Raw genomic sequence first — 26,950 nt, 5'->3', positions numbered from 1 at the left:
AATGACCCATCAGATAAAATGAAATATACATGCACTGTGAAAACAGCAAACACAAAATGTATTTGCTAGATTCGTATAATTGATAGAAGTTGCATTAAATCTGGAGTTTGCTTTTGATAGAATGACTCTTTCAAAATGAGCATGGAATGTCTTTTCATCTTCTGATAGTTTCTTCAATTTCTTCCCTCATTGTCTTAAACTTTTCACTATAGGAGTATTTCACCTTCTTAGATTTAATCCAGGATATTTTTAAGACTATTGTGAATGGTATTTTTCATGATTTCTTCCTCAGTATATTTGCCATCTGTGTAGAGGAAGGATACTATTTTTGTGTGTATTAATTTTGCATCCTGCTTCTTGGATGAATTCTTATTGCTATAGGAGTTTTCTGATGGAAATTTTAGAGCATTTCGTATGTCAAATAATATCATCTGTAAATAAACATACTTTTAATTCTTCCTTTCCTATACATAAATCAGACAAATGAAGGCCATCATTTGTCTGATTTATCTTGCTGTGATTTCAAGCACTGTTTTGAGCAGGAATTGAAAGAATCCTTCCTATTTTCTTATTTTCTGATTTTAGTAGAAATGCTTTTGAATTTTCCTCCTATTTAGAGTTATTTTTAATATGAAAGGCTATTAGTAATTGATAGTATCTGGGAATGAGAAATTTTCTTTAAGAATGTGGCTACTTGTAATTGAAACACGCTCCAGGGATTACGACATACCCCAGAGTATACACAGCCACAAAAATTGGACGGAGTGGGTTTTAAAAACATGAGGACACAAACTTAGGTGGTTATGGACTTGGGAGTAGTTATGGGAAGAATTGAAGGAAACCGAATATGATCAAAATATAATGTATAAAATAATAGAATTATATATCACAAACACATATAAAACATGTGCCAAGCTGTCTGTCAAATACAGATAATTTGTGTGATCATATGAATGGAAAACAAAATGATGACTACAGACATAGATTGGGGAAATGTACAAGATATAAACATAAACCAAAATATATACAGAATAGACAAGATTTTGAGGCAGATCTAAAAATATAGTTTTAGAAACAAGGACAGAATAATAATCAGAATTATAAACAGGAACAATTATATAATGACTCAATATTGTTTTGTTTTAGTATGTAATTAATTACTGAAGGTGCATGGTATAATAACCTTGAGGAAATTTGAGGAAATTCTCTCTATGAGTCACAGGCTTGTATGGTAAATATTCCTCTCCAGAAAGGCCCAATTCCTAATCCTCAATGCTGTGTTTTATATATATAAAAAAAAAAGAAGTCAGGGATATATTTGGTGGAGGAATGATATGGTGTGGGGGAAGGGGATGACTCTGTGGGTCTGTGCTGAGGCATCCCTTCCCCCTAAGGTACCAGTCACAGGATGGTATAGTATAGAAAAGAGTTTATTTAAGGCATAGGGAGGGGAGTTGAGGGGGGGCCAAAGAGAGAAGTAGAAGAAGAAGGAGGAGGAGGGGGGGAGGAGAAAGGGAGGAGGAGGAGAAGAGACCAGCTTTGAACATGTGGAGAGAAAAGGGGAAGGGGAACGGGGAAAGAAGAGACAGAGAGGGAAGAGGGTAGGAAAGGAAGAAAGGAAGAAAGGAAAAGCAAGAGCAAGAGAGAGAGGAGGGGGCAAGCAGCCCCTTTAATAGTGAGTCACACATACCTGGCTGTTGGCCAGGTAACTGTGGGACAGCCTACACCAAATGCCAACACTCAGCATGCAGGTTATTTTGCCTGGTAAAAGTTCTAAATTCTACAGATTGTAGCTTTTTTTTTTGTTAAACTTTAACAATAGACAAGGATCTGCTAAACAAAGAAGCTAACCAATTTCACAAAACTAATAATAAATCACTAAGCTATATGTTAAAAAAAATACTGGGTTCATTATAAAGAGAAGCCAGCTCTGGATTTCCTCAGCTTTTAAACAAACTTCCTTTTACTTTTCTTAGAACAAGAGAAAGATTTGCCAACCTTCCAAAAGGAAAAGCAATCCAGTCTGTATGAGGATGGTTAGCTTATGCATGACTACCACAGACACACACACACACACACACACACACACACACACACACACACACACACACACACATTTCTGCTGTCTGCATCCTAGAGTTTCCAGGTGCACACCAGGTGGGAAAAAATAAAGTGAACCCAGTAACCAGTAGGTCAGCAGAATCTTGGTCTGTCTGCAAGTGAGTTGGGGGTTCCTCCAAGGATTTCAGTGTTACAGTTCTTTTAGAAGGTACTAAGTGAAACAGCAGCATGTGCATGTGTTTTATTCAGGGTGAACAAGGGCTATAAAAACCTTAGAGAATGGGGAAGGGTTTTTCAGGTGAATTTACATTGATCGAGGCTTAAGGTACCAGGAATGTCTCATTTGCATGGAGAGGCATTCCAGGTGCTGGCTGGGCAGGTTATTATAAGGATAAAAGAGTTGAAACCTTGATTTCACCAAGGACTGTGTGACATTCCTCAGATAGAGGACGTGGGGGTCAGGCCCCCCCATAGATAAGGTCAGGTAGAGAAAAAGAAGCACCACTGGGGATGGAAGTCCCCCATTTATGCTAAGCCCAGGGAGCCCATGGAAGACTATGACCTTAATAACAGTTTCCCAAAATCTCCCCCTATTTTCTTTATAACAAAGAGGTGTCCTCACAGGTTCTGAAAGCCTTATAAGCTGTATTTGAGGAATCCATGGTCTGATAGTGTACCGTACCATGATTGCTGGTATGGTAGAAACCTGTCATTGGAAAAATCATCTAAGGCAAGGATCAAGCATCAAAATAAAATACAGCTTAATGAGAGGGCTAATAAGGGGTAGGAGCCCAGATAACAAATGGTTATTGAACCAACTTAATTGCTCATTCGGTTGAAATCTCAGAAGCAAGTCTGTACGAGGTTTTTTTGTTTGTTTGTTTGGTTGGTTGGTTGGTTGGTTGGTTGGTTTTTGAGGATATTAGCATTGATCTCAAACAATATTGATTCAATTACATACCTACAGTATTTTTTTCCCAGTACTATTCAATTCACTGCCACGTTGACACAGGGGGTGAGATTTTATTGCAAGTGCATCCCTAAAATAATCATAGATTAATTACAATCTCAAAGAGATTCTACACTGTACAATTGTACTGAAAATAGTATATCAGCAATGGATTAATGCACACAATCACACCAGGTCATTCACCTCCCTCCTACCAAACGTGGTATTAAAAGTATCAAGACTCTTTTCATATTTTCGTGAAGTTTATTTTAAGTTATAGGTACTTATTACTGAGACTGTATTTTGTGCACATGTGTGTCTATAAATACACATATGAAAGTTCAAAGATCTGCCCCTAGAATCCTTGTAGGTTAGCTGCTGTGTCACATGTGCATCAAAAGGTGGCAGAGAGGAGAGAGGGTATGTCTACACTTAGTGTTCTGACCTACAGACTTCTGAGTAATTAGTAGCCTTGCATCCCTAGAAAAACAGAGAGCCTGAGACAATCACCAGACAATTGCAATGGGGCCTGACCAGATAGATAGCCTAGGATGAGCACCAGTCGTGTTCCCTGAAGTCCTGAGCAGGGGCAGATTATGTCCCAGATGACCCTTTCCTGGAGCCACAGGGCACAAGCAGGGTACAGCAATCCTGAGATCACTCCTGAGATGACCCTAGACACTGAGACCCCAGGTACCACTAAAAGGAGCAAATAAGTGTACAGTAATGGAAAAGAAAAAGAAACAGAAGCATGTGGGCACAATAAAAACAGGCAGAACTGGAGACTCACATAGTGAGGAACAGCCCGATAATGAGTAGCTAGTAATGCCACCTGAGATCATAGTGGGATTCTGGCCCCAGGGTCCATGTCTTGATCTCTGGCTTTGCTGCATCAAGGATCTATTATCACCAAATGCCAGGCAGATGTCCCTGTTCTGGGTGGGTTGCTGATCTTAACCCTTCAGTGGGAGTACTGCCTGACTACAGGAAGTGGCCACTTAATGATCTATGTCCCCCACTGCTTGGACTTTGAGCTAGAGTCATCCCCATAGACAACCTGGGGCCTTGCCCTCCATGTCCCAGGTCTCTGGAACTTCCTAGAGCTGCACATCCCCCACTTCCGATTTCCATTCTCTTTCCCCTGCTTTCCCTACACCTGATTCCCTCCCAACTAACTCCCTTCCCCATCTCCCCTCCCATCCAGTTCCCTCCCTCTATCCACCTCAATATCTATTTTGCTAAATGCTAAATACTATGTAAGTATTTAATGTCAACAAGGCTAAAGAAAGTATTTCATAAGTAATTATGGTGGATATTTAGGTAATATATGAACCTTTAAAAATTTTAAAGCGCCAAAATTACTACATATATTGTTAGAAGCGATGCAATTTTTATTACATTCAACACGAAGGAAAAACATTCAGACAATCTAGTAAGTTATAAAGGAATGTGTTAAATGACTGACAATTATCACATAATTTTATTATTTTTAAATCTCTATTGAAAATATTTACACATTGAAAAATATGACAATGCTTGATTTTGCATGTGTGTATTTTTTTATAGAGTCAGTGATTAGATGTATTTTAATTTTTTTAGTTTTATTTATTTTTATATGACTATACTGTTGCTATCTTCAGATACACCAGAAGAGGGCATTGGATTCCATTACAGATGGCTGTGGTTGCTGAAAATTGAACTCAGGACCTTTGGAAGAGCAGTTAGTGCTCTTAACCACTGAGCCATCTCTCCAGCCCCTGTCATTAGATGTAAAGATGGATGATAACAGCTATTTCAGACTCACAATGGATACATCAGGAAGTTATTTGTTACTTTACCTGGGTCTTCCTTTCTTTATTCTGAATGAAGACTCATCTTTGCAGCCCCCTGAGTGAGACTGATCAGAAAACACCCAAGTGTGTATAACCCAGAAGCACCTGATAAAAAAATGATAAGGATAAATATCTCCAAATAGGATACTTAATGGAGACTGTCTAATAGATCTCAACACTTGAAATGTAGTGCAAAGAGGAAACCCACTCCCTAGATACAAGACCGTATTAGCCGTAGGAAGCATTCTCAGGTGATCTTAAACTTCTGCACCTGTGATCAAAATTACCTTCGTGAAGTTGAAGATTTATTTCCTTGACAAGAAAATCAGTTTGTCCCTTGACAGTTGTATTGTCTGTTCATTGCTAGAGCAACAACCGTGCTTTACCAATGTGGACAAATAAACATGTACCAGTTTTAATTTCTTCATAAAATTTCAAGAAGAACCTGAAAGAGATTAAATAACATTCCAGAGAGGAAATAAAAGAATTTAAAGTACCTAGCTAGTATTAAGATGACTCTATGACCACCTACACCTTCATAGGCATATGCTTGTCCCATGTGAGGATATACGATATAATATATATATGTATATATATATATATTACATACTATATTATATTACTGTATTAAACCACTATATTATATTATATATAGTATAAATATATGTTAGCATGGAGCAAGCAAATGCACATGTATATGTGTATATGTAATATAGTACATATTATGTAGTATTTATATAGTTAGCTATATATAGTTATAAATGCACATAGAAAGGAAGCTGTATTAAGATTGTTGTGGTGAGTGGTGGGGGATGAGTGGGATTTTGGTACATGATTTGAAATTCACAAGGTATCAATAAAAAGTAAAAAACAATTTTTTAAAAAGGTTAAAGTGTAGTATTTATCAAGTAGCTGATTTACTGAATACCAAGAAAGAGGGAATAGTCGTGAAAAAGTAGGCTCTGTGTCCAACTGAGACATATGAGATAAGTGCAAAGCCGTGAATCATTTCAACATAACATAATAGTATATTTCAGAAAAACATCATGTTCTATTGTACAGTGACTCATGTCAGCCAAGCTTACGCTCTTCATACAGCACTGTTCTTAAATGGCAAAGTTCTCTAGTTTTACCTCACCAGTTTATAAAATGTCATAGATTATTCTAAGAATTCTACTGTGTAATTTATAATCTGATATCAATGAGTCTCATAAATGGCATTTGAGAAAAAACTGACAAATATTCTTATCTAAACTAGAAATAAACTATCAATATTGGATGAAATAAATGTGAGACCAAGACTTCATTCTTCTGGCACTAATATCAGACTACTAGAGAACGAATATTATTCTAAAATGTTCAGTATTATCAGCTCAGTGCCATATACCGGAGAGCTCAATTTAATCCTTGTCTTTCAATTAAATATATTCCTCTTACTTAAGTATTTACTTCAACCATAATAACCATCAGAAATATGTTTGCATGTAAAAACACAAGGCATAAAAATTCATTGAGTTATCTGACTTCTCCCTACTATATTAGTTTGAGTATCTACAATTTATATTTTATCCTATATTACAATAATGGACACCTGGCAAGTTTTGTTATTCAAAAAAGAAAGAAAAACACCTTCACCAGGTATCCCTCTTTTACATTCCCTTTCTATTTTTTCAAACCTATTTTAATTTCCTAAAAAGAAAAATAAAATTAAGTATAGAGACTTGAACAGGCAACAAATATAAGCTCTCTCCATTGAAAAGACAAACTAGTCAATTACCTTAGTCATCAGGTGTATGTGAATGAATATTATAGCATTATGCCCTTTGCGTACCACCAAAATGCCTGAAATTAAAGGACAGAGAGTATAAGTGTGACCTACATGCTATACATCTGCCTGCAGAGTGTCAACATGGAGTGCAATGGATCCATCAACTCTGGAAGCATTTTCAATTTCTGAATAAGCAATCCTATTCCAAGAGCTACTATCAAAATACTTACCTTTTTATTTGCCTAAATATCTATGCAAAACCCAAGAAGCATTTTTTTGTTAAAGCTACAACTCAGAAACACAAAACAGTCATTAGCACGGTAGCAAATAAATGGTTTATGGCATATTAAAATAACAAAATCCATGAAAGAACCAAGATGCCCTTCAACAGAGCAATGGATACAGAAAATGTGGTACATCTACACAATGGAATATTACTCAGCTATCAAAAACAGTGACTTCATGAAATTCGCAGGCAAATGGATGGAACTGGAAAATATCATCCTGTGTGAGGTAACCCAGTCACAGAAAAACACACATGGTATGCACTCATTGATAAGTGGCTATTAGCCCAAATTCCTGAATTACCCTAGATGCACAGAACACATGAAACTCAAGAAGATGACCAAAATGCGAATGCTTCACTCCTTTAAAAGGGGAACAAGAATACCCTTGGCAGGGAATAGGGAGGCAAAGTTTAGAACAGAGGTAGAAGGAACACCCATTCAGAGCTTGTCCCACATGTGGCCCATACATATACAGCCACCCAATTAGATAAGATGGATGAAGCAAAGAAGTGCAGGCCGACAGGAACCGGATGAAGATCTCTCCTGAGAGACACAGCCAGCATACAGCAAATACATAGGCGAATGCCAGCAGCAAACCACTGAACTGAGAACTGGACCCCCATTGAAGGAATCAGAGAAAGAACTGGAAGAGCTTGAAGGGGCTCGAGACCCCATATGAACAACAATGCCAAGCAACCAGAGCTTCCAGTGACTAAGCCACTACCTAAAGACTGACCCTGGGCTCCAACCTCATAGGTAGCAATGAATATCCTAGTAAGAGCACCAGTGGAAGGGGAAGCCCTTGGTTCTGCCAAGACTGAACCCTCAGTGAACGTGAGTGTTGGGGGGAGAGGGGTAATGGGGGGAAGATGGGGAGGGGAAGCCAATATAGAAGGGGAGGGGGAGGGGTTAGGGAGATGTTGGCCTGGAAACTGGGAAGGAGAATAACAATCGAAATGTAAATAAGAAATACTCAAGTTAATAAAGAAAAAAATATGAAAAAAAAACCCAAAAAGACAAAATCCAGTGTGGAATGAAGGGTTACTTTTCTATGAACGAGGGCTAAAATAAATCATTCTCAGAAAGATGTTGAATTAATGGTGGCAGAGACAAAAACAGCAACACAAAATTTTTCTTGCATCTTGTTAAATTTATAATAGTTGCACAGGGCTTGGTCAAACATATTCAAATGTGCTAATTTAGAGATAAAAGGATGGAAAACAGAAAATTTAGTTATGGTTAAAGAATTTAAATTATCTGAATGGTATGCATGTACACACCCATATGTTAAATAAATTATTGATTGAAATTTAACATGAAAACAGTTGAAATTCCTTAAACATTCTATATAGGCAGGTTATGAAGGCAAAAGTTATTACCTTTGGGTTTTTTTTCTTATATTCAAGTAACTGAAATATCAGAGATCACAGAATCTCCTTCTAAATGGCCTTCTGGGAAAGTTCAGCTTTGGATGCAATACAGCATGAGATTAATTGCTATATTGGGAGACCTGTGCCCCTGGAACATTTCCATCATGGTGGCCTGTATCCTTGAACAATCTCTCCTGATTTGCTAGTCTTCAGAGAATTGCAGTCTCAAATAGTAGCACCTACAATCAACACAGTGCTGAGACACTGATTTTCATTTAAGGTAATAACACTACAAGCTCTCAGGCTCAGATTTCAATATTGTTTTGACATTATTATCCATATGAAAGAGTGAAGGAAATTATCTTCTGCACTGGTTTTCTACCACATATGTCTCCTGGTTTATCACTGTACATGTGTGTGATTCTTAACAAGATTCGGAATTTAAGTAATGCTCACTCACCTGGGTGAAAAGAGACAGCAAGGACCTCAGGCGTGATTAGGAATGTATCAGGGAGAAAAACAACTCTTCTAAAGACCCAAGATGAGCATATTCCAATAGAGAGCTGGTCCATGGCCATGAATCTGTCTTATCACATTCTCTGGAGGCTGCCCATGTTTGTGATATAGAATGTGATAAAGAACATTTCATTTTATCAAGATGGGTAAGGTGCCCACAAACAGAAGTAGAACAGAGGTGGTATGTCTGCCTTCATTTTATTCCTGTGATGGCTTCAAAGTGAGAAAAAAAATAACCATGTGTTTGCATGCATGCATAGTTATATAACTGTGTGTACATTTATTAGAATTAGAACTACATATCCAATATATGTTACAGATACTATAAGCCAATGCAATATGTGTACATATTATGTATATGCACATAAAATAACAATAGGTCTAGATTTATTCATACTACTAGTATATATGTATTAATACATACATGCAAAATGGTTTGCTCCTTAGGAGTTCCTTCATATCTCTTTTTATCACTGTGTAACCCTCTTCCTAATTTCAGTCATCACTCAGGTACTTCACGTTGATTTTGGTTATTGGGTTCTGGATCCCTTACACAACCCTCCCTCACTTAATTGTCACTAAGTTCTGTAATAGTTTTACATAATAAGTGAAATGTGCTAATAGTTAAGAATTATTTCATATAAGTTACACCCGCAATTAATTTCCCCAGTAATAAAGTACAGGGTATGAAATTGTATTTAAGGAAGAATTTTAAGGTGTGAGTGGTTGTACTGATACTTGGTACTAATTGCATTACACATGGGCATAGTGGTTACGGTTTGGGGGCACAAAAGAAAGTAGTGTGTTCACCTTAGATGCTTATCTAAGTAAATATTGGAAGTTTCTTTAAGCTGTTCCTTTAATCTTCTTGAGTAAAAATTAATGATTGTTAGGTACAATTGAAGCGACCTATTCCATTTGCCCAAGGAGCCCTGGTTATATTGGCAAATATGCCTCACATTCAGATTCACCCACATTCTCATTCAACATATAAAACCAGAAAGCCAGTAACTCCGTCCACCACCAGATCGCTAAGGAACAGAGCTGAGTGAATGCAGTCTAATCCTACTCACAAGCTGGTAGCTGGTAGACTGGACGAGCTAATGATTCTTACAAGGAACATGTTTATAACTCATGTATGCACAAAATTTTAAACCCTGACATACATGTTAATACAGTTTTATCAATACAAAAATGCTTGATATTTTACATCAAAAGTAGCCTTTATACTCTCCAGAACCTGTTCATATTTTTTTTTAAATATTTTTAAAAAGAGCCTATTTTAAGGACTATAGTTGAAGGAAGTAATTTTTTAAAATAATTGTGTATACTAAGTATTAGAGACACTAAACGTTCATTTGAATGAATTGTTATCAGATATAAACGGGTCAGATTCATTTATTTCTTTGATGTATTTTCTTCTCTGACAAACTCTGTCTCTGCTTCTCATAGTTACTACTCAAACAGAAACTTCGCTTCAGTGTCTTTGTGCCTCTCTGAAGATTCATATCCTTTCTGTGACAAAATCTAAATCAACAACAAAAAGACCCTGTATAATTGATGCAACTTTTTTCAGTGTCACCATTTTTAATTATGTGACAGACATTGATATTGTGACTTTCTCTCAATTTGTAATATTTTTCCTTCTTGTCTGTATCAGGTGACAGGAATGATTAACAGCAGTGTCAATAGCGATTTCATTCTGGTGGGTTTTTCGGATCAGCCTCAGCTGGAGAAAAGACTCTTTATAGTAGTTTTAATTTCCTATCTTCTCACTCTGGTGGGAAATACGATCATTATTCTGATCTCTTCAATAGATTCCAAACTCAAAACCCCTATGTACTATTTTCTAACTCACCTCTCCTTCGTTGACATCTGCTTCACCACCAGTATTGTCCCCCAACTGCTATGGAACCTGAAAGGACCAGCCAAGACTATCACAGCTGTGGGCTGTGTGGTGCAGCTTTATGTCTCTCTGACTCTGGGCTCTACTGAATGTATTCTCCTGGCAGTAATGGCTTTTGATCGCTATGCTGCTGTCTGTAAACCTCTCCACTACGTAGCTGTGATGAATCCTCAGCTCTGCCAGGCTCTAGCAGGAATCTCATGGCTCAGTGGAGTAGGAAATGCTCTCATCCAAGGAACAATCACTCTTTGGCTCCCACGTTGTGGCCACCGGTGGCTCCACCATTTCTTCTGTGAGGTCCCCTCCATGATCAAGCTTGCCTGTGTGGACATTCATGCCAATGAGGTCCAACTCTTTGTAGCCTCATTGGTCTTGCTGCTCTTACCCTTAGCACTGATACTGACATCCTATGGACATATAGCCAAGGAAGTTTTAAGAATTAAGTCATCCCAGGCTTGGCACAGAGCCCTGGGCACATGTGGATCCCACTTGATGGTGGTATCCCTCTTCTACGGGAGCATCACAGTCATCTACATCCAGCCAAACAGTTCATACGCCCATACCCATGGGAAGTTCATCTCTCTCTTTTACACTGTTATGACCCCAACCCTTAATCCTCTCATCTACACGCTGAGGAATAAAGAGGTGAAAGGGGCTCTTGAAAGGCTCTTCAGTAGAGCCGCTGGAGTATGCAAACAAAACAGAGCACGTGGTGACAGGACTTTATGACTAGAGGATCCTGAATATTTTGTCATATAATCTTGCACAGGAGTCCTCCTGGCCTATGAAGCTCACTGTATGGTTTGCTGATGTTGCAATGCACTTGGCCTCTGGCCTGCTGTCTTCTCAGTCTCTTCCCAGCATGTTTTGGGGCTTAGGTGAGGCAACATTTCTCCACATCCCTGGAAGACCATAACTCTTGTTTCTCACACTCTCCTTTTTCTCCCTTCCCTCCTTTTTTCTCCTTTGCATATGAACTCACAACCATTACAGTAATGCTTCATACCATGTCCCTCCCTAAGAATATTCTAATAATCCAAGAAAGCAGCATTTCTCACTTTTACAGCAAATCCATCATCAATATTGTAGAAAACATTGGGGAAGTTAAAATACAGACTTTGGATTTTAACTCCACTATTTCTTTTTCAAGGTTGTGCAGATTTTAGTAAAATCTTCATTTCCATATTGAGTTATGATTTTTAAAATATTGTTCATCATTATGATAAACAACATATTTCATACTAAATGATAAATAGAATGTTTTCAAACTATTTTTATCTTTATTTATATTTATTATTTATTTCAATTTATTTTTATATTTATCTACTTGCATCCATATATGAATGAAAAATCATATATGAAAATGTGACCAAAATGTAGTAATCATTGTTACATATTTCTTTGTTTTATGTGTGTGTGTGTGTGTGTGTGTGTGTGTGTGTGATTCTTCAGGCTGGAGAGATGTCTCAGAGTTTAAGAGCACTGGCTACTCTTCCAGCAGTCCTGAGTTCAGTTTCCAGCTACAACCTGGTCGCTAATAACCATCTATAATGAAATCTGATGACATTTTCTGGTTTGTAGGCATACATGTAGGCAGAATGCTATATACATAATAAATAAATCTTTTTAAAATGTGACTCTTTTGTCATTCAGTTTTATTAAACTACTTCTTTTATTTTTTGAGATTATAATTACATCTTTTCCCCCCTCCAAACCCTCCTATATGCCCCTCCTTGTTCAGTATTCAAATTCAGTGATTTGAATATGCTTGCTACAGGGGGTGGCACTATTAGGAGGCTGGAATAGGTGTGGTTTTATTGGAGGAAGTGTGGCACTGTGGGAATGAGTTTTGAGAACCTCCTTCTAGCTACCTACGATACAGTCCTCTCCTGGTTGCCTTCAGATCAAGACGGAAAACTCTCAGCTCCTTTTCCAGCACCATGTCTGTCTAGATGTTGCCGTGCTTCCTACTATAATGATAATGGACTAAACCTCTAAATCTATAAGCCAACCTTAATTAAATATTCACTTTATAAGAGTTATCTTGGTAGTGTCTCTTCACAGAAATGGAAACCCTAAGATCCTAATTGCTTGATTTTAATAATGGCAATAGAATCAAAGGCATCCTTCTAAGACAGATGTTCTGTGTGTGGAGATAAATAGCAGCACCTGGAAAAGGAAAGACTAAGATCTTGACTGCTTCATTTCTAACATGAATCCAACCTTATGCCATATTAGAATAGTTAAAAAGTACTCAGCAAGGCATCAGTAAGTAACATGTATCATTAATAAACTGTTTCTCATCCTAGCAAGACTGATACTGTCAAGGGGAGGATATGGCCTTGATGGACATATAAATGTTTTCCAGAGATAAAGTATCCAAGCAGTTACTAGTCATTACTAGTGCCTTACTCAATCCACTTGTAATAATCAAACAGACTAGGTTTATCCATTTTAAATGTTTATTAGTTGTTTTATGTAAATGTGTACTTTTATGGAACAGTTTACTGTGATGGGATTGACTCAGCTGCTATTTAAAGGTGGTGACTTATTTGTAGCATCAGGATTGATATCCATGATTTACAGAGTGTGGGGAAGATGTATTCCTCACACTGACATGTCTTCAAACTCTAAAAGACATTTTTGCCAAACAGTGTGCATTATCCCCTATGGTTAATCACCTATTTCACCTACCACTCCCAGTGTAGACTGTGTTCACCTAATATAGCTATAACACGTGGCACTTACTTAAAGTTATTCTTAAAAAGATATACTACCACAATCCAGTTTTCACCTTTTAGTTACCTACTTTATGTTTTTTTTATAATTAGTTTTAGTTATGAGTTATATATTTCCCTATTGTCTTCCGTTACCTGTTTGCAATTTTCTGGTATCTGTGCATAATCCCTCATATTAAAACTCAATCAATAATAAGTTTATATAAAATAAAATAAACCTATAACCTTTCCCCATTTAAAAATTAAAAAAAAACTCATGAAGGTAAAAAGAATGGTTAATCAAAATATCAACCATTTATCATTCGATCAATAAAAGTTTAAAAACCACTGTAAGCAATTAGAAAATGTGTCTACTGCCCATATTAGTACATAATACTCCTTGAAAGGTATTATGAACAAGAAAAAAAAACCTTAAGTCAAACTACGTATACAATTAACTTTACTGACTCTTGTGTTTGAAAAATTAATAGTAAACGATATATTTTCCATTGGATGCTATTACTTTGCAGATGATAAAACTGCAAATATATGTAAATAGAAAAACTTGTTCTCTAGTTGAGAATATTCTGAATGTGTTGAGGAACAGAGGACACATTTCTGAAGCATGGAAGTCAAGTCCTTGACTTCTACTGATGAAGGTCAGAAATTGACCCCACACGGTACCTCACACTTTGATAACTGTAACTATACAAACATCTCTTGGATGTTTCCATTGACTCATCCTCATAGTCATCCACAAGTGTCTAAAAATGAGATCTGATCAAACATGATATTAATTAAAACAGAAATGGTAATTTTCATTCTCTTAAAAGAATATAAATGTTCCAGTGAATAAATACCATTATACATATTTAAGAATCTTTAGAGAAAATAGCTGAGTACAGAGAATACATTCACAGATTTCTATAAGACAAGAAACGGATGAGAGGCAGTGAAACACTCACACTTAGAAGGGGTAGGAGATGACAGCTAAGATAATTAGGGCAGGAAACGGGACAAAAGCAAGAATAAAGGAACTGGTTTCACAGAATCTTAAGAACAGAAGAGAAAGATAAAAATCCATGTTAGAGGTCAGAGTGTGTTGTGAAGCTAAAAATCACCACTTAAAACTTTATCTAAAATGTGGATAGTCTATAGGTCCACACACCAGATAAGGGTTCTCCGATGTCACAGCATTTTGAAGCAAAACTTGTCCTTCCAAGCATGGGGTCTGAAGCCTGTAGAACTCCTATACCCACCCTGCTAGGTTTGATTGACATATTGTCAGTCAAGACTCTCCTAGATAAAATATGAAGCTTTTAATTGAGTGTTTCCTCATTCTGCTCCCAGAACCCAAGCCCTGTAAAGCTCTGTTTCAACATCTAGAACAAAGGGCTAAAATGATACTGGCACATATCTCACGTGTGATGCCTTGAGCACCATCAGGAATTAAGCAAGTGTTATATTTTTGTTCATTTTATAAATACATCATCTCAATTTTGAGTAGCACCTAAGACCCAAGCAGTGGCATTAGTAGGCAGAACAAGAAGAAAAAAACCTTCATGGACCTTGACTATTCTTTTTTTTTTTTTTTTGACCTTGAATATTCTTGATGGGAGATTTATAATTGATCCAATATGGTTATACATTGCTGGTTTGTTTAGGTTTCCTACTTTGCGGTTCTATCATGAGGTGTGTGTGTGTGTACATGCTTGCATGAGTGCATGTGTATGTGTGTGTGTGTGTGTGTGTGTACACGCACATGTGCTTATGTGCATGTGAGTGTGTGTGTGAGTGTGTGTAGGTATACATAACTTGGAGCCAATTTTAATTTTCTATCTATAAACTTGTTTTATTATGTTTAGTGAATAAATGTATTACATCGTAAACATGTAATGAATAATCTCAAGTTTGGTGAGCATTTAACAAGTCTTGTTCTGTGCTTATGTAACATTGCATTGGTGATGTCTGTTCTTCCACCTCTGCGTGAACCTGCGCGAATCTGTCAGACGTAGTGTATGTTCCTGTAACATTTGCAGATGGCATATAAATCCAAAGCATTTTTCCGAAATTTGTAAGGAAGATATTATATAACCAATTTGATACAAAATGAAAATCTTTGTTCTTTGCCAATTTAAGTAAAAATGGTATCCAACTCTGACTTTAATTATAATTTTACATATTTTATTATACATTTAAATGATAAACAAAACCCTTAGCCTTAGTATTTGTTGTTGTTTCCACTAAAATAGTATAAAAAATATATATCTGTCAGGCATCATTCAAAGATGCTTTTGGAATTTGTTGTGGTTTTGTTCGTTCTCCTTCCTTTATGGTAATCATCTCTTCATCTTCGCAGTTTAACTTTTATCAAAACATATGTCATGTAGGGCCTCAGAGTTTTTAGTGATATTAGATTTTTGAGTGATTCCTTTTTTCCATTGTTTCATTTCTATATTAAAATTGTTATTGTTTCGAAATATGTTGAATGTGGGATCTTAATTCTGAAAATTTCCAGAGATTTTGAATGAAATGGGTATAACCACATACTGTGGAAGGGATTTTTCTTCCTTAATGATGTGAGATCCACATTTGACACAATGAATCTCCACATGAACTTCAGTTCATAAAATGAGAGAGAGAAAAACTAAATCAAGCCCAGAATAAAGAGAGAGTGAAAATATGGAGCCAGAAGCCAGACTAGGAGATCTATGTAGGTTATAAGTGACAACAATTCAAAACTTTGCCTAACAGATGAATCAATATGTAATCAAATCTTACTTTATAATAATCACACTTAGAAACATTTCACAACTGTATGAGGTTGTACTACTTTTCTCAAAGCAGTAAGCACATATGAAGGGAATCTGGAAATTGTCTTATTTGACCAGGTCTTATTTGAGTTGGCTCGATTTCTTCTTTACTGACTCTAAAGTTTATGTTTGTTTTAAGTTTTTTTCTTGTTTGTTTCTGGGGTTTTCCTTCTGTCTGGTCCCTCTGGTTCTTTTCTTCTGGACGTGCTGGCAACAAGGGCGATAATTACGCTGAACCACTGAGGTTTAAAACAGGATACAACTAAGGAAATGAGGTGGGAGGGGGGACCTCCCTATTGATTTGTGCGGCCGGAAAACAGTCATAAATTGGAGTTGGCTACTTTAATTTGGCCTTTTCATAGGTCAGAAAGAAGAGATTCAGACAGAAACAGGTCAGCATGCCCTATCTGAGTCCCAGGTCAGTTGCCTTCCATTCCTGATCACTATGGGAAAACTCCATCGACCTAGCACCAGGAAAACACAGGAGGGATTTGGAGAGGGAAAGGTGAGTCAAACCAGTCATTTATTTAACTTTGCTATGCATCCTAGGAATGGGATAGAAAAAAAACATATAAAAGAATAATTTTAGGCTGGAGGGTTAATTCTCCCTAGCCATCCACATTTTCTTTTTAAGAATTGTGAAAACTGTACTGATACTGGATTCAAAATCTAACATTATTCAATCTTTGGTTTTGAATTTACATGCATAAACTTGAGCTGAGTGTATTCTCTTTAAACTTGTTTCTATTCTTCAATTGATATACCAATGGTAATAGCTATTTACAGGCCTATTATAAGAATCGATCAAGTATGGCCATGAGAAGAATCATCTACATGTGAAGAGATATATACATACATATATATATTACATACATATATATATTTACAGAAAATCTGACATATGCATTTTAGTATCCACAGATCCTTCTCATACAGTTTTTTAGGAAGCTACAAGAATATACATCACTGCTCATGTTATTTACATTCAGAACCCTGTATCCTAATTTAATATATGTAGACGAACTTTTTACACTTTCCAGGCTGATTTTTGTTTTGCATTTCAGTGTTTGTGGGTGTTAAACAGTGAGTTTTGTTTGCAAATCTATTCAGTACTGAAAGCCCAAACAAACCAATAACTTAAAAGCTGCTTAAATCTGACAACTTAAAATAAGGGCATCTAATAACCAGGAATTTAAATCCAAAGCCATATCTAAGCAAAGTTGGCTTATTAGCATATATCTGAGCCAGTGTGGTGAGGAGCACAGAACGATTTAAACCTCTGAAGTGGTTAGCTCCCTACCTTAAGCTCTAACGTCAGACTCCCACCTCCAGACCCTCCATTCTTTTTCACACTTCTTTTTTTTTTTGATTTTATATCTCCTTTTCAGAAAATTATTGTTCACTAATTCTTCAAAAACTGTACTTGGCACATGTTTCGAGTCTTTATTTGCTTGGATTCTGGGTAACACATATGACACCTTCTTTTCTACGATGTTACCCTTTATACTTTTTTTTTTTATTAACTTGAGTATTTCTTATATACATTTCGAGTGTTATTCCCTTTCCCGGTTTCCGGGCAAACATCCCCCTCCCCCCCTCCCCTTCCTTATGGGTGTTCCCCTCCCAACCCTCCCCCCATTGCCGCCCTCCCCCCCATAGTCTAGTTCACTGGGGGTTCAGTCTTAGCAGGACCCAGGGCTTCCCCTTCCACTGGTGCTCTTACTAGGATATTCATTGCTACCTATGAGGTCAGAGTCCAGGGTCAGTCCATGTATAGTCTTTAGGTAGTGGCTTAGTCACTGGAAACTCTGGTTTTTCACACTTCTTATGAGCCCAATTAGATACATCTTGCACATCTACCTCCTCCCTTCACAGGGAATACCAGCACATTTTTACTTCTGACTTAGGTAAATTAAGTTTCCCTAAGCACCATAATTATCTTACATATCAGAAAGGCAACCAGTCCCACGTCCCATAGTCCTTTCAAGGCAAACCAACTGGATTACCTGAGTTAGCCTTAGTTGTCTCCCACATTTTACAGTTTTGTTCTAGCTTTCTGCTATTCTACCTGACAAGAGCTGATTACAGCATCTTCTGTGAGTCAGGGCCACAGATGTACAGTCTTCATATGAGTCTTTACTTCCCACTCTTTGTTCCTTCTTCTCCACTTTCTTCTCTCGACTCTACTTTATGATTTAAGAATTGGTCTTTTATCACTATTCATTTTTCTTCAATATTCCTATAAATATTTAATATTTAGGAGTATATCAAGTACTTAAAACTATAGGAATATACTATTATCCACATATAAAAACTGTACTATTCACTACTATTAATGTATTACACATAATAAATTTTATTATAATACAATATATAATTATGTAATATAATATAGGCTGTATATTACACATAACATATTATATTTAATATTTACATTAAATACTTTCAAATTATATTAAATATATATGGATCTCACATCGCCAGGAAGAAAAATCTCTTCCACAAAATGTGGTTGTACACATTTTACTGAAAATTATGATCCTACATTCTAACATATTTCAAAACAATAAGCAGTATATTTTACTAAAAATTTAATATTATATAATATATAAGTATATTTTTATTATTATATGTAGTATATGTATATATTATACACAATGTATAATATATAATATATCACATATTATAGAAATTATATAGTTATATACAATTTTATTTGTACATATTTTATAATTATATAATATATAATATTATGTATTACATAATTATTATTTGTATATTTTATATTACATAATAAAAATCACAGTTATTATAAATTATAATTATATAATTTGAAATTATTTGAAACAGTCATGCTTATCTCAGAAGATCAATAGCATTTATAAACAGACCCAAAAGCCTGTACGTGTTTACAGCGAAATGGTGGGAAAATGTGAAGATTGGGAAAATGGTGTGATAATCACTGTGAAACACAGTAAAAGAACCTTGGCTTTTATTTACAGCTTAGAAAAATACTATAAAATTTTCAGAAATTGAGAAATGTTATTTTGAATGTAGGCTTCACAAAACACTCATCTACACAGGATAAAGGCAATAGTCTAGGGTTGTCTTTTTAGAGATTCTAATTGTACAGAAGTTACATGGATGCTGAGTACCATGACTTAATCTGCAATCCAAAAGAAAACTGTATTTGTTCTAAAGGCAAAATTTGGGTCATCTGTACAAAAAAAGTAAAGATTGTTTTTAATGCCAAATAAAACTATTCTACGCTATAGGAAATGCTGCCTGTTCCATCTCCTTGGGAATATAATACAAGAAATTAACATGTTTCTGAGACACTATTCCTAAAGACACAATTCTTGGGTGAGAAGTGGGAAAAGAATGGAATTATATGGGACAAATTTGAAATGAGTGATAGAATTAGTGTGGTAAAAAAGAAAAAACAAGAACAAACTCTGGAAGTCTCAATAATCAACTTAATTTTCCACGGATAACCATAGGCATCTGAAAATTTCTGGGGCAATTTCATAGTAATTTCACTGTGTAAGCTATCAGTACTGTTGCTGTTGTTTACATCCCAATTCGCATTGTATACCAAATTATACAACTGTTTGTCTTTACTTACAAAATAAATAAATTCCAATTTTCAATGGTTGTGAAAGCAATAGTTTATATCCAAGTACTTTGAATTGTTTTAACTGGTGGAATCCTTAAAAGTTAAGAAATGATACTCAAACCCCACTGATTCTTACCAAGTAAAATAAATGTATTTCTCGGTTAGTGACAGGAATTTTTTAATTAGAGGTAGAAGGTTAAAACTGTTAAGAGTAAAACATATAATAATTTTACTATGCCTCAGGCAGGGAATGAAAAATAATTTTTTTCTGGAAACAGGTGTGATAAAATATCAAAGGAATCCATTAAGTTTAAAGAGAAGAAGAAATAGTGAAATCAAGATGCTAATTAATGTAATCTCACCTATCAGAATATTTTTTTAAAAATTCCAAATCAACTATTATGCAGAAAACACCTATTATATAGTATATAGGCTAACACATGCTCTTGTCCATAAAGTCTTATGAAGAACACTCAATTACTCTAGTCAAGAAAACATACTCAGTTCAAAACCCAAACTCCTACTACAGATGTGTGTGTGTGTTTGTGTGTGTGTGTATGTATGTATGTATATACATATATATTCATTCATATATATGGTATATTTATATATCCATATATAAAAATATATACAATATATATCAAATCTCTTTATGGGTATAATCTTGATATGTGTGGTAAATGTGGAATTCATCTTGAGAGAACTGCAAATTCAGAAGGATTGGTAAAGAAGGAAATATTTAAAAATGCTTTTTATAGTTATGGTAACACTTCGAGTAAGGATAACAGCTTCACATCAGCATGAGCATCAGGGGAAGCAAGAGCTTCCTGAGTCAGGGAAGCCTCAGCAGGCCTCAAGCCATCCCTTCCTGAAATGCTGAGTCTAAAGCTGCTTCTCTATGTAGCTATCTGAATATGAAGGGCCACTGAAAATAGTCATGCTGACGTAGGAATAATCAGCTATGTATGAAAGCAAGATTGACTTCCTAATGAACGAGCATCCTCTCAAGATGAAAATAGGACAACAGTTGGAAAACTGCAGATGGTAGAGGGTTAATCTGAATTCCATGTGTCTGTTTTTGTGTTTCCTTATCCCAACAGATTTAATGAATAGACAAAGAAGAATTGGTCCAGATGACAATTTTGATGATACCGGAAAATACAATTCAAGGAAATTATTGCTTTTGGAGGTCAAAATAATTAGGATAAACAAAATGAAGGCACGGGGGTTATGACTGAACTCTGTTTTAGATTTAATGATGTTTGTCTTTTTCTTTCATTTCTTTAGACATGGTTATGCAATGCAGCCCAGGCAGGCTTCAAGCTTGCAATCCTTCTGTGTCTGCCTCCAAAAGACCAAGACTACAGGGGTATGCTACGACATCTGATTTATAGGTAGAGACTGAAGTTAAGCTGTCAAGAATTAGTCTTACCCTATCATTCCTCACAGTCATTCATTCTACCCCCAGAGTAACAACTTAGACTTAGAAAATAGGCCTGGCTAAAGAAAGCCTTTAAGATTTCCATTGTCTCATTGTAATCATAGGGTGGGACAAAACAAGGGGTCAGAAATAATGAATCTGAAACTGACTTCTTATCAGTCATATAATTTTTACTACGTCCTAATAGATATCAGTTAATAATGCAATGAGTGTAGGTACCAGGTAAAGCAAGCACGGTATTTTTGGAAATTTCTACCATGTTCTACCAAGAATTTATAGTGAATTGATATAGAACTGAAACTGGGCTTGCAATTTAGATTATATTGCTGAATATGTTTACTTATACAAGTGTTGCTATGCTTATTTAAAGAAGAATAATATTGAAGCACAAAACAATTAATGGCACTCAAAAATCACATAGTTAGTAAGCAGAATGACTGGGATTTGAACAAAGAAAAAAAATGCCCTTTATAAAATAACCAAAAAAAAAATACAGGGAAAATTTGTACAAATATAGGGATTTAAATAAAAATGAACTTAAGCGTGTGTTTATTTATTGTGTGTATACATAATTGTATATGAATTTGGGTATTTGCATGTGAAGGTCTTGTGAAAGGAGACTAGAGCATGTAAGGAATTATTTCTTTTCTTCAAACTTGTTTTAAAGCAGGTATCTTCTTTTTCTGCTGCTGTGATTAGCATATGAACTTCTGGCAAATCCTCCTGTCTCCCATCTTACTGGAGGAGTATTGGAAATACAGATGTGGCCCACTACCCCCATGTGTGGCCTTATTGTTTTTTTAATAATGTAGGCTCCAGTGAAAAGCCTTGGGTCAAAGGGCTTGGGCCACAAGCCTTTTACCAACTGAGTTGTTTCTCAGCCCAACAAAAACAAATTTAAGACAAGAATTAGAAGAACTGGCCATTGAGGCTACTTTTCATAAGTGATAATATAAAGGAATTTCAAGATTTGAATGGGGTAGGTGAGGTGGTGGATATAGTAGAGCTGGTGAGTCATATTTCAGGATAAAGGAGGCAGAAGGGAAATGTGTATATTTGTGTGTGCTGATAACACTGAGCAATTAGAAACTGATATACAGATTATACAAAGATTTAAAACATTTAAAACTCTGGCGTTAAATACAAACATTATTAATCTAAAACAGAGTTCAGTCATAACCTCAATGCCTTCACTTTGTTTATCCTAATCATTTTGGTATCCAAAAAATACAGACACCAATATCCAAAAAGATGAAAAGTCCTTTATATAGATATTTTTAAACAGCATGTTCACAATCTACACATATCTTAGGCCTGAAATTCTAAGACTTGCTTAGACATTCTGCCTTGTTCTTTTTTTTCTTGCTGTAGGATGGGCTGGAGAGCTTGGAAAGAACAAAAGGAGCCCTGACATGCCATCTTCTTATCACCCATGTTCTATGAAATGTTCCATTTCCCATGAGATTCCTGGTCTTACTCTCGTTGTGAGAAAGATAGATGTGCTAAAGTGCCTCTGGCCTGTCTAAAACACAGACTCACTGCACTCTGACTATACTATTTTGTTTAAGTAGTTCAATGGAACTGTGTCTTCTCCAAATTTGTTTTACTCTATACTACATGGTCACTACTAAATGCCCACGTCATGTTGAGCCAATGGTATTACAGCTGAAGCATTTTAAAAGAAAATATATAAAAATCCAGAGACTCACTAACCTGAATTAACCATCCATTAATTAAGCAACATTCCTCAGGTACATTGCTGTTCTTTCAATATTGCAACCACATTGACACAACATTTTACAGAGAGAAAACAGAAATTTTATCTCAGCATGTATTACTTCCAATTCTCAGTTGTTTCTTCTTAGCTGAGTAATGACCATCCCTGATTGGATATTTAAAGTTTAAAGCTAGAATTTTACCTGTTAATACTAATATGTGGATCATCAATCAGAGCTCAGTAGATGGCTTCATCTTATTGGGATTTTCTGACCGGCCTTGGCTGGAGACACCTCTCTTTGTAATTTTTCTGGTGGCCTACATCTTTGCCTTATTTGGTAATATCTCCATTATCCTGGTTTCCCGCCTAGACCCCCAACTTGACAGCCCCATGTACTTTTTTGTCTCCAACCTTTCTCTTCTGGACCTCTGCTATACTACCAGCACTGTCCCTCAGATGTTGGTGAACCTTAGAGGGCCAGAAAAGACCATCAGTTATGGTGGTTGTGTGGCCCAGCTCTATATTTTCTTGGCCTTGGGCTCAACAGAATGTATCCTCCTGGCCATCATGGCCTTTGACCGCTTTGCTGCCATTTGCAAGCCCCTTCACTATCCTATCATCATGAGCCAGAGACGGTGCATTCATATGGCAACAGGGACTTGGATTAGTGGATTTGCAAACTCTCTTGTGCAGTCCACTCTCACTGTTGTAGCCCCAAGGTGTGGAAAGAGAGTAATAGACCATTTCTTCTGTGAAGTCCCAGCCCTTTTGAAACTAGCTTGTACTGACACAACTGTGAATGAAGCCGAGCTTAACGTTCTTGGAGCTTTGCTGCTCTTGGTACCTCTCAGCCTCATCCTGGGCACCTATGTGTTCATTGCTCAAGCAGTGCTGAAACTCCGTTCTGCTGAGAGTCGCTGGAAGGCCTTTAATACCTGTGCTTCACATCTGCTGGTGGTCTTCCTCTTCTACTTCACAGCTATTAGTATGTATGTTCAGCCTCCCTCAAGCTATTCTCATGATAGGGGCAAGATCATGGCTCTGTTCTATGGCATTGTCACACCTACCCTCAACCCATTCATTTATACTTTGAGGAACAAGGATGTGAAGGCCGCCCTGAGGAGGGCCCTGACAAAGGAGTTTTGGGTCAAGACAAGGTAATAGCTAAAGAAAGACCAAAGAAGCAAGAATCAACAGATTGCCTCTCAAAGATGATTCTGAAATGCATGAGGAAACCATCTAGCAATTCCATGAAGATCATAAGAATAACTGGGTCAAGAAGGAAGCAGTCAACTATTGGTGAAACATACACTGTATTTACATATTTATAAAAGTACAATAGATCTCTCATTGCAGCAGTAACCTTAGGAGATGCTTAGCTGCAGGCAGGACAGAGCACTGTGACTGAAGGGTTCATACAACACCACGCGACCATAACATTTGTGACTCTGAGTCACAGCAAAGCCACTGATATTGACGCACATAAGAAAAATCCGTAAGAAAATTTGTCGATCACAAATATAAATTATTTTGCAATTAACTTTGTCTAATATTTTTTCACCTACACAACACATTTTGGAGTTGTTACTCAATAAAGAGGCCATGGTTTTATAATGTCTTCTAGTCTGGAAGAAAAGGCAGAATAGTGCAATGATTTGCACAAGAAATACTAATTAGAATACCAAATGTTGAAAAGATTCTAACTGAGAAAGTTAAATCACCTGAAATTTATACACTTGAAAAGGCAGTTTCATTCAAGGCATTTCATTCTATTTCAATGTATGGTTGTAAGAATAATGTTAAATTAAAAACTTTGGTCAATATTTTAAATACTTTATAACTTTTTGCTTTTATTTTTTTTTAAGTTACAAATGCTTCCTTTATTACATAAAGCCAGCACTGCTACTAAGTTCAACTGACTGTGCACCTCTACAGTGTTCAGTGTCATGCCTGTGATGGTAACAATCATTTCCAAGTGTTGTTGGGCAGTCCCCTGTGTCATCCATGGTACTGCTTCTGTCTCACACACAGCTGGTAAACTGCTCTAGGCATTTGCACCCTACCAGGCCCCAGAGGAAACATAATCAACACTCTTTCCAGTCTACTGTACCAGACACAGCAGTTTTGAAGAAGAAATTACAGATCGAAAGCACCTTGGCTTATCAGTACACTGCCTTGTCATTTTTCATTAATAAAGTAGATTACAATGAAGCCCTAATTTGCAATGTAATTAGTTGTTACAAGACACGGAGCATTCTCCTGAGGATCACCATGATTTCTAAGACAGAAAGTTGCTCTACGCCATCTCCCAGCCCAGCGAGCCTCTTGCGGCAGGTACAGGGCACTGACTGCACTCCAGCACGGTGCTCTGGCGCTTTGCAAGATGAGCGTGAACTTTAAGCAGACGCGAGTCTGAAACAGTCTCATGACACATCTGATAGAATTAAGACTGCCTGGCTTAGTCTTATTGCTGTTAGTATAGATTAGGTGTTGTACACATTATAAAGAAAATTATATCTCATTATTCTGTTTAAGTCAAGGAAAAATAGAGAATTTGGGTCAAAATGATACACAGATTACAATCACTTTTCTAAACAAAAGAAACAAAGTAACTGCTGAGGTTAGCAAAGATTAGTAGTTCCCCTCACATTGCCTTGTACTGTTTTGTGAACTGTGTTATTAAAAATCCTGAGCTTAACAAAATCTTTACAAGTCACTTCATGAAAATAGGCATTTGGCCAATAAGAATTTAATTCCACACCAATGAAACTTTAGAGGCTAGATTTATGTAGGGTAGTATTTGCAGACACTATAAAATTTTTAGTTTACTCTAAAAGATGACAAGACAAATTCCCCTCAGTGAGATCCTGGCCTAATATATTTGCTTTACTTATATAGTGAAAGGATAGTGTTAAATATGGAAGCTTTCAATTCGTGGCACTGACTGATAATCTACACAGGGGATCCTTCGAACGCTACAATTAAGGAGCCACCTAGCTTTTCAGCAATACTAGTCCGATTGAGGTCTTCTGGCCCATTTGCTTGATACTCGTGCTTTATACCTGGAAATTTCTTCTTGATGGCGTCCTTCGAGCTTGCATAGATCATTTTACTTTTCAGAGGTGCTTGTTCTGGTGCCCACAAGAAGAACATGAGCTCTTCTTTTCTGGACTCCTTGGTTTCAAAGCTGGCATCATACAAAGCGTAGCGACAATCTTTTTCAGGAAGCATTCCCACAAAATGCTTGAAAGGATCAGTTATGGTAACACCGACATCTCCAACCAAGATCTCTTTGCCTTCTTCAACGACTATGCACTTTTTGTCTGCACTGAGACAAAAAATGACAGCCTTATTTCTTTTCTTGATTTCTTCAGGTGTGGAGCATTTCCGAACTTTCATGTCGTAGAAAATACGACATACTTCATCTGCAACTTGAACTCCTGAGGCCATGTTCGCGGATCGGGAGGAGAGCTAGGAACCTGGTGGAAAGTCTGTGCACCTTCTTCCTCGCGGTAGCAAAAGCAGGAGAGGAAGCGCCAACTTTTTGCTTTTAATTGATTAACAAATACATATTGGGTAAACTTATGAGAGAATTGAGTTCAGCAAATATCAGCATTAATGACTTATTAGGAGTAAAAATCATATTGAATCATAAACACAATTTCTTCAACAAATGTAAGTTGTGTGTATAAGGCAATTTTTTGTCACCTTTTTCACCAAATGTGTGGAGCAACACTCTTCTTAATGCAATGTGCATGACCAGGAGAGAAAAGGGGGCAGGGAGATGGAGTGTAGGCTTCTAGGTAGTATTTGAAAGTGCTTTGAAGTTTTCTAAAAGGACATTGAATTTAATACTTAAAATTGAAGTTGTGAAAGAAATCATAGATGTGTTGTTAATACTGAGATTCACAAGAGAAAAACAAGTTCCACAGATTTGGAGCCAATCTTCAAGCAAAC

At 36.5% G+C, this 26,950-nt stretch overlaps 2 protein-coding genes, 1 non-coding gene and 1 pseudogene across 3 annotated transcripts; 3 read left to right on the top strand and 1 right to left on the bottom strand.

Annotated features, from left to right (window-relative positions):
- Window positions 1–3,358: 3,358 nt before the first annotated feature.
- Window positions 3,359–3,489, top strand: LOC120099023 (small nucleolar RNA SNORA17). The gene has a single exon (XR_005497854.1). It is a non-coding gene; the product is annotated as a small nucleolar RNA SNORA17 (small nucleolar RNA).
- A 6,963-nt stretch (window positions 3,490–10,452) lies between these two features.
- Or2g1 (olfactory receptor family 2 subfamily G member 1) lies at window positions 10,453–11,418 on the top strand. The gene has a single exon (NM_001000272.1). It carries the CDS (start codon window positions 10,453–10,455, stop codon window positions 11,416–11,418), a length of 966 nt encoding a protein of 321 aa, NP_001000272.1.
- Window positions 11,419–23,209: 11,791 nt separating this feature from the next.
- Or2b4 (olfactory receptor family 2 subfamily B member 4) lies at window positions 23,210–24,154 on the top strand. Its single transcript, NM_001001110.1, has one exon. The coding sequence runs from the start codon at window positions 23,210–23,212 to the stop codon at window positions 24,152–24,154; it is 945 nt and encodes a 314-aa protein (NP_001001110.1).
- Dstnl1 (destrin-like 1) lies at window positions 24,873–26,532 on the bottom strand (annotated as a pseudogene).

This window comes from Rattus norvegicus, chromosome 20, assembly GCF_036323735.1.
Source record: "Rattus norvegicus strain BN/NHsdMcwi chromosome 20, GRCr8, whole genome shotgun sequence".
In the NCBI taxonomy this organism is placed as follows: domain Eukaryota; kingdom Metazoa; phylum Chordata; class Mammalia; order Rodentia; family Muridae; genus Rattus; species Rattus norvegicus.
The sequence above is the reverse complement of the archived record's forward strand: the minus strand, read 5'-3'. Positions and strand labels throughout refer to the sequence as shown.